General features: G+C 33.8%; 1 protein-coding gene and 1 pseudogene across 1 annotated transcript; one reads left to right on the forward strand and one right to left on the reverse strand.

Moving 5' to 3' along the window:
- Positions 1-3,329: 3,329 nt before the first annotated feature.
- On the reverse strand, positions 3,330-4,566 carry LOC142506113 (uncharacterized). Its single transcript, XM_075619261.1, has one exon. The coding sequence runs from the start codon at positions 4,483-4,485 to the stop codon at positions 3,574-3,576; it is 912 nt and encodes a 303-aa protein (XP_075475376.1). The 5' UTR covers positions 4,486-4,566; the 3' UTR covers positions 3,330-3,573.
- Positions 4,567-7,306: 2,740 nt separating this feature from the next.
- LOC142506017 (serine/threonine-protein kinase-like protein At3g51990) lies at positions 7,307-8,706 on the forward strand (annotated as a pseudogene).
- The last annotated feature ends 515 nt before the right edge of the window (positions 8,707-9,221 follow it).

The following is a 9,221-nucleotide window of genomic DNA, read 5'->3' on the forward strand; positions in this document are numbered from 1 at the left end:
TTAAGAATTAGATTCTTATAGTAATTTTATTTTATGAGTGATATGACTATTTAAAAATTCAAATATATAAAAAAAAGATTAAAAAATATATATGTTAGTTATAGATTAGGTCCAATTTTATGATATTTTTATTAAGAGTAAGTCTTTGTGAGACGGTCCCATGTTTTTATCTGTGAGACGGATCATACCGATATTTATAATAAAACGTAATACTATTAGCATAAAATGTAATATTTTTTCATTGATGATCCAAATAAGAGATCTGTCTAACAAAATACAACATGTGAGACCGTCTCCCACAAGTTTTTGTCTTTTATTAAATAAGAATAAATATTGTGCAATGTTAGAACAGTGTATTTTTCTTTTATAACAAAAATGACGTGACAACCCAAACTAGTAATTCTTTCACAGGAAAAATCAAAAATATCGGAAACAATCACTTAAATTGCAAGCCAAGTTTCAAAATATTACGTTATTAATAAATTAAAGATACCGAAATTATTGATTTTGTGTTAAGATCTTTTAAAGACTGACCTTTCAGCCTTCGAACTTCAAATTAAATATTTAATGCGTGGAAAAGAAGATCAAAGATGTGTTGCTAATAAAGATTTAACACGCACTGATACGGATAAGAATATTTGACTACACAACCAATTTATATCAAATTATTTAATTTTCTTTAAATGTAGATCACGCTTTACTAATAACGTAACGAAAACGATATATATAAAGATATGTCTGAATTGTCTTAAAATAACGAATTTGATTTTTTCTATCAATAATTTCTCGAATGATAAAGTTCTCTACGACTTCCTTGATTAGTGTCGCTTGCAGACTAGTGCATTACTCTCGTACTTTACACAATGCACATCGAAGTGTAATAATAAAATGATTAAATACAAAGTTCTTAAAACAGTAGAGAAAACCACTTGCATGTTGTTGGTTTTGTTTGAAATTAATGATTTAAGTAAAGAAAATGTTTATGCAAAGCAACTCACAAGTCACAAGCTGACTTCGATGGTTTCATGCCCACTTGTTTGCAAAAATAATGTGTGTCCACCATATATAAACACCAATCAACCAAAACAAAGAATGCAATTAGTTAAGATTTTTCTTTGTCGTTGTACTTTTACTTCAAAAAATCAGCCAATCCCTCAAATTTTCTTCCAAGCTGGAAGATCACCTGAATTCGCAGGCCTTATGGGCATCTTTACGCGATTTTCGATCCGAAATATCGAATTTCATGAGCCAAGCCTCGTTTCTAAACGAAACTGGATCGAATCCTCTGTCACTGGCTGAGCTATCCCAATGTTTTGAGTTAATACATGTTACCACTGAGGCTTTAGCAAAGCTGGCGGTGGAAATAGACTACCCCACGAGTTCATGGGGTGGCAGAGCCGTCGAGAATTACCTCAACATCACCTTAAACTTTCTGCACCTGTTAAACTTCATTACCTCCTCTATTGCATACCTCAATGAATCCAAGATTTCAATATTCCATGCCCTGAATCAGTTAGAAAATCCAAAATATTCCGCGGAGCAAAATTTCATGAGAATCCCTTCAAGAAATCTAGGATTGGAGTTGAAAGAGGAAACGGGCTTATTCGTGACTGAGGAGAAGCCATTCTCGGAGAAGGAATCTGTGATTCTTGAAGCTTTAATGGTGACAAAAATGATCGGATACTGGGCACTTGGTTTAATACTCTCTCTTTTGTGCAGTGATGCTGAACCATACAAGGAACTAAGAAGAATTTCGGACGGGTTCGAAGACTCGTTGATCAAAAGCCTGGACTTGAGATTTAGTCGGATGATAGAATTGAAGTGTGTTGCAAAAGAGGTCGAAGAGTTAAATGACATGCTGGAGATGGTCCCCGAGGCGATATCGGACAAAAGATGGGAGGAGGGATTCAACAAACTAAAGACGAGGTTGGAGGTGGTGGAAAATTTGGTGCGGGATATAGAGAAACAATCATCAAACAACCTGTTCTCTGAAGTCCTGGCGACCAGAAATCAACTGCTAGACAATTTTCGTCTCACAAAACAGAACATGTAGACTCAGGCAGATGAATCTGTAACTTTCTGAAAAGTAAGTTCTCTATATATATTTTATAATACATCCAGTCATTCATCTGGATTAAATACATTAGAACTGCCAGAATCAATGTCAATAATAGTATAAAGATGCCGTCTAGACAATCAAAATAGCACATCAAATGGACAAGCATTATGCACCTGAGAAGTTCTTTGCAATTCCCTCAATATCATTCAAATGAAGTATAGAAATAAGCTAAAAGACGAAAAATTACTTATTTTTTAATCAAGTGAACCGGATTTGAATCGACATTTCTTGAAACGTTTATGCGAGAATAAACACAATCCGACTGTCAAGCCATTTTCCGATGGTGCAGGTGAAAAGAAATCATACTCAAACAAAGTTTGAGCTGAAATCATTTCATGGTAATACTTCATTACAGAATAATTAACAGGAGACATAAAAAGCAGAAACTGATCATTGCAAACCCACTAAAGTCTAAGAACTGCTGGAATGTGTTTCACCCTCAATTGCCTTCTTTTTACGGATACCAGCAGGCCGGGGCCTGGACAAGAGAGTGAGTGTGTTTAAGAACTAGTAAATTTCATGCACTTTATTTATAAGACATACATCGTCAGTAAAGATGATCAAAAAGGCTAAAACTCTTAAAAGGTGTATCTTGGTTTTGAACACGGTATGGCCTTCAATTTCAGTAGCACTCCATGAAGTTAAACATGCAAATATGAACTGGAGTATGTAAACATGAGACCAAAATCTTTGCACAGTGTTGTATCCAAGACACTGATCCAAGTTAGATTTCAAACAGCAAAATTATAGCGAAGATAACAGATGAAACTCATGATTTACATTTTTCCACAACAAAACCTGCATTAAGTTTGGAATACAGCTATCTCCTTTCTATGTACATAATGAATACAGCAGATTAAATCATTCCAATCACACACCCATAAAATCATATCAAGATTACAGAATCTTGGCAATATCATAATTAATTGTGTTTAAACCACATCTTACTTGGTTCTAATGGTATTGTTGAATTCCCATATATTAGTGAGAACATACACACTTTTGTGCATTATATATATCTTTGTCAACAATATATAATACATGAGTATGTTTTTTTTATGAGACGGATCGATCCGATCCATATTTTCAATAAAAAAAATGGTTTTGACATTAAAAAATAATATTTTTCATGAGTTTAGTCAAATCGGAGATAAGACTGGAACAAGCTGCCACGCAATAACCTAAGCACTCTTCATTTGTGCAGTTTGGCCAATCGAGATCGTGATGCTCTTGCTTCTTTATCTTCTTGGAGAAATCAGCATTTGCCACACAAGTATTCAGTACAAGGATCAAAGGATGACATAACCCAAAATCTTTGGAAGTGCGAGATATGTTTTCAATGAATTGCTTATTCGAGTTTTACGTATTTTGAAAAATCAATCACATTTAAGATTCCCGCAACAGAATCCATGTTGTGCTTTCTATCTTAACAAACCATAATTCAAATGTTTGTTTCACATAGGGAGACAACTACTAACCGAGTCACAATTTTTCTTCTCATGTACATTCTCATCATTATACTTCCCTCCATCTTGCTCTCCACTCTTGTAACACAATGGTTGATATTCAATCCTTTCTTGAGGGTGATATAATCTACTCATTATCGAATAAAACGACGTTGAGAAGATAGTTAATCCCATCATGTACCAACCAAATCGAATGTTAACTAACGCTTTGGCTCGCTCTAGTGCATGTTCCCCATGACAGGAAACGGTGTCTCGGCCTATGTCCGACGACTTCAAGTAGCAACCTTTAGGAATCAATTCTGGTGTCCACAGCATGACGCCTATGACCACAAGCCAAATGCCTTGGAGAATAACACTATAAGCTCTTACAAATGCATTCAAGAAACTTTTGGGGTGCCCAATGGCCAGAAGGGTAGTGATCAGTGATACAAATGTGACCATCTGAAGTAGCCAATGGTATCGCCCTTCCACTCCCATGTGATCTGTTGAATGAAGATGGAGAATCAGTACTTGTTGGCTAAATGCAGTGGCTTGGAGCAAATAAATTAGCCCATGTTGAGCTGGGGGCGCGATTTTGTCAAGAACAATGCTGAGAAATGATGAGACGAAAAAGGACATAGATATGGCTGAGTGTTCCAAATGTGGAAGATTCTTGGAGGAGATGGTTCCATCTAGGGGTATCGGTGTTCGCCCCACGAAAAGTTCCGTCGACACAAAAACTACTGAAACTATCATGATTGAAATGAGTTCAAAGTGTTTAAGCCTTGGAAGTGGGAACCAAGGCAGGGTTGTGTAAGATTTTGGGTTGAGAACATGAAGTTTGGTGCAATTGAAAAGATGCCAAAGGCCAATGATTATGAAAGCAAATCCAAGTGATACATGGCCTGGGGTGCCTCCCATGTTGTTATTTTGGAACAATTGATGATTTTATTTCTCTTGAATTCTTTTGTGTTTCAAAGAAATAGATAGTGGGTTGGTTGATATAGTTAGGTTGCATCATGAATTTATGTTTGTTTTTTGAAGTTCCGAATTCATCAACTTGCCTTGTACTGTAAAATGCCCAACAAAAATTGTGCTTAAGGAAGAGCTACTCTCTCCATCGGCCAAAAAGACGTTGAATTATTGGAAAGCAATCACTTACTCCAAATCTTTTGCATTACAATGATATTTCAACCAAGTTTCTGCTGTATTTAAATGGATTATTTCTTGTATTCATTTTGTCCAAATTTGGCTGTTTTTAACAAACATTTTTTTCTCTTTTTTGAGATTGCTGTGATCTGAGAACATGGCTCGGGCCTGAGCTTGGTTTTAAAAAACGGGTTGGGTTTGATCCGAAAATGTGGGTCAAGTTTAGGCCCAAAACAAACATAACGGTTGTAGGACTTAGTTGGTCGGGTGGGTAGTACTACTTGATTATTAGCATTTGTCCAATGTCTTTCACACTAAATTTATTTCAAATAAATAAACAAACAAAATATTTCTACATAAATTTAAAAAAAAAAAAAAAAAAACCCAAAAAGTAGAGCATCCAATATACTATCAAAAGTTAAATTTAGCCGATGACTCTGACATCAATGTCTCCAGTTTAGAAAAAGATTTCGAATTCGAGATCCAGTTATAACGATTTACCCTAGTCAAACTTAAAAAAATGAAAGTTAAACTTGAAATTTTTACAAAAGGGATTCTGAATTATGTAATTACATATATATTGAAAAGATGTGTGAAAGAAACAGATTGCATGTTTTAAAGGTTTTATGACTTTTTACGTATAATAATGGCCCGCAAATTCTTGCTGTCTGTGGATACAAGTGGAATCTGAGGCAAATGAGACATTTATGTCTCGTCATTAGTTGGGCTCTCCCCTGATATTAAGATAGGCCTAACTCTTTATTTAATGCACAAATTTCAATTAACTTATTGTGCCAATAAATTATACACTTGACTATATTTAGGAATTAGGCTTAACTTGGACGTTGGAAGAGGAGAAAAGAAAAGAATTTCATCCCTCACGAATATTTATCTGTGAGACGGATCAACTCTATCAATATTCGCAATAAAAAATAATATTCTTTAATATTTTTTTTGGATGACCCAAATAAGAGATACGTCTCACAAAATACGACCCGTGAGACCGTCTTACACAAATTTTTGTATTAAATCTATAGCATATTTCCCTTTTTTTTCCTATAATTAAAATTTCTCAAAAGAATCAATGTTTTAAAATTTCCTTTCTATTCTTTCCAAATCACAACTCTCAAACTATGTCTTAATACCGGATTTTTAACTTTCAATAGCCTAATCATAAAAATTTTGTGAAACCACTAAAAATTATAATTTTTTTTGGGTACATATAAATGCTTAAACTTGTCGATAAATTTGCGTTAATCATTTTTATTTATTTAGGCTCCGTTTGTTATGTGTAATGGGACAAATAAATGATTAGTAATTAGAGTGATTAAAAAATGAGAGATATGGATTAATAGTATGGTGAGATAAATAACATGATGTTTGATATGATTTTAAAATGATGGATTGATTTTGTAAATTTTATTGTAATGACCAAAATGTCCCAAGTGTTAATTAAATATATATTCTTAAAATAATTAGATAGATAATTAAATATTTATAATTATAATTTACATTTATTAAAATTAATTTAAATATATTTATTAGAAATAAATTTTTGAATATGCATTTACTTTAATGATTAAAATAACAATAATATTTTGAATGTTAATATTAAATAAAGTTTAGTAATAATTATAATATTATTGTTTTTTTAAAATAAATATAAATATTTTTAAAATAATTTGATAGATAATTAAATATTTATAATTATAATTATATTTATTAAAATTAATTTAAATCATTAAAAAAATAAATTAAAATTTAATAAATATTTATTTTCATAAAAAAATTAATTAGCAAGATTACAAATTTATAAAAATTTAATTTAAAATAGATTTGCATTACAGTTTATTTTCTTTAAAATGATTGAGAATAATAAAAATATATGAAATTAATTATAAAAAAATATAATAAAATTTTATATATTATATTAATTATTAAATTTTCACTAATTTTAATTTTCATATTATATTGAAGAAAACAATTCAAATATATTATGATCAATATACAATCTTATCATGATCATTATTCAAAAATTATTAATTATCACAACCTTTGAGGAGGGATATTTAATCACACAAATAACATGAATAGTATATGCTTTCAATCATAATCAATGGCATGTAGATTAATAAAAAACGAACCAAACGCGAGATAAGAAAATAATTATTAAATAATCATTCTTGTATCATGTCTAACAAACATAGCCTCAGTGATTAAAAATATTATTGACATATCAATATTTATATATGTCAAAACGGGCTAACAAGACCGGACGAGCTAGCGTTTTTAAAGGATTGACAAAACTATTCATTCTAAACGAATATAACTTATTTTGACATCTCTGCTAACGTCTCAGCAAACTGGACCTTGCATTTAATTTTCTGTCAATAATGAATTGATAAATCTTTCTCAAGGATGGAAGCAGTGTCCCAATTTTGTAAATGAGCAGTCTTATTCCATGTTTGTTTCTTATTATCTCTTCATGTATTCCACAAAAAAAGGGTTTTCAATTTCAATCATCTTCTATTCTTCCTAATCATTTCAAACACATTATTGTTTGGCTCCTATAAATTAATCATTACTAACGATATTAACATCCAACCTCCGCGGCGGCCGCCTTGTGGCAGGGAAGAAACCGTCAAGAACCGAGCAAACATTGCCACGTTTTGAGAACCCGAATGAGGTTGAGAATGAAATTGAGATTTTGTCGAAGCTCCAGAACCCAAGATTAGTTAACATAGTTGGGTTCAGTAATAATGACTCCCGAGATCGCCTTTTGGTGGTGGAATTCATGAGCAATGGCACTCTCTATGATGTTTTGCATTCGAACTCTCGGCCTCTTTCGTGGGGTAGAAGGACATTGATACGCTCCATTCTTTGACTCCCCCCCCCCCCCCCCCCCCCCCCCTTGTGATTCACAGGGACATCAAGTCTGCTAATGTTTTGATTGACAAGAATTTCAATGCAAGATTGGGGGATTTTGGGCTGGCATTGAGGTGTGTAGATGATTATAAGTTGAGGTCGACTCCACCAGCGGGGACGATGGGGTATTTGGATCCATGCTATGTGACCCTTGATAACTTGAGTACTAAAACTGATGTTTATAGTTTTGGTATATTACTTTTAGAGATTATTAGTGGTAGGAAAGCCATTGATGTGGCCCATTCACCGCCTTGTATTGTTGATTGGGCTATTCCTTTGATAAGGAGAGGCAAATTGTTGAGTATATATGATCCCAAGATTACACCACCTCCTAAGGATCCTTCGGTGAGGAAGCTATTGGCAGTTGTGGCTGCAAAATGTGTGAGGCCTTGTAGGGAGAGGAGGCCCACAATGAAGGACGTCGTGCAATGTTTTAGTGGGTTGAGTAAATTGGTCCCAGATCATAATTGGAATGGATTTGCTAATCCTTGTTTGATGGTGGAGTCCATGGGGAGACCTGTTCATTCGAGAGGCGTTCGAGAGAATTCAAGAAGGATTTATGGTGAAAATGATAGTGTTAACAACAGGGATGCTAAAGATGCAACACCCTTCAATATTCCGGGGAGAGTGTACACCGACCTGGGGTTTAGGAGCAATTTTGATGGAGTTGTTGGCTTGTCCTAAAGGCGAAGCTAGTTTTCGCAATCAGGAAGATGGTTTAGGACCTAAGATGGAATCAACTAAATATGTTCCTAGTTTTAGATTTGATAGTTTTTAGATTTGATCGTAAAAGATTAGTTGGCGGGGCTACTGTTTGGACCATTGTTCTTGGTGATAATGGAGATGAAGACTCTTCCTTAAAGGGGAACTAGTTAGTTATGCATTGGCTGAAGACACCTTTGTTGTTGATTCAATATGGTATTTGATTGGACTACATTTGTGCTTTATCAGCTCTAGTTTATGTTTCGTTGCCGCAGCACATCGATCAGTCATTTGTTATACTCACTATTTCGGGGTAGTCGAATTTTGCTTGTGTTTTCATTGTAATAATTTCCGTTTAATTGAGGATAGCTTTTTTGGATCTCGATTTTCTCGTGCCCAAACGCGGCGAAGGTTTTAAAATTTTTAGATCTTGACATTCAAGATGTATTTGGACACTCATATAATTTTATAAATAAACATTCATAGGGTGTTAGAATTTATACATTTGGTGAAAGATTCACAAGGCTCCCAACTATTTTGGGGTTAGCGGAGATAGCTCTTGATGAATTCCCTACGAACTTTGATCAGAAACTCCTTTCTTTATTCTTCGAATCAGGTCCACGACTAGAAGATTTGTCTCTCTTCTAATTTGCACTAGAAAAATTAGAAGAGATTTTACGTTGGAGATCAAAACATGAGAGACGGCTCAATCTTTTTCCAAAAAGAAAGTGGCCGAAATTGAGAACCTTTTGGGAGAGGGGATTTCGAAAATCTCAAGGTGATGGAGGTTAGGGTTATGCTTGATTACACCCTTTTATAATTAAGTCATGGCCTAATATTCATAATTAACATTAACAGACTTGATTAATTAATTGGGCTAG

This window comes from Primulina tabacum, chromosome 10, assembly GCF_025594145.1.
Source record: "Primulina tabacum isolate GXHZ01 chromosome 10, ASM2559414v2, whole genome shotgun sequence".
Lineage (NCBI taxonomy): Eukaryota > Viridiplantae > Streptophyta > Magnoliopsida > Lamiales > Gesneriaceae > Primulina > Primulina tabacum.

What these genes read in the sequence shown, in the direction of transcription:
- LOC142506113 (XM_075619261.1), bottom strand. Translation starts at nt 4,485, where the DNA reads ATGGGAGGCACCCCAGGCCATGTATCACTTGGATTTGCTTTCATAATC.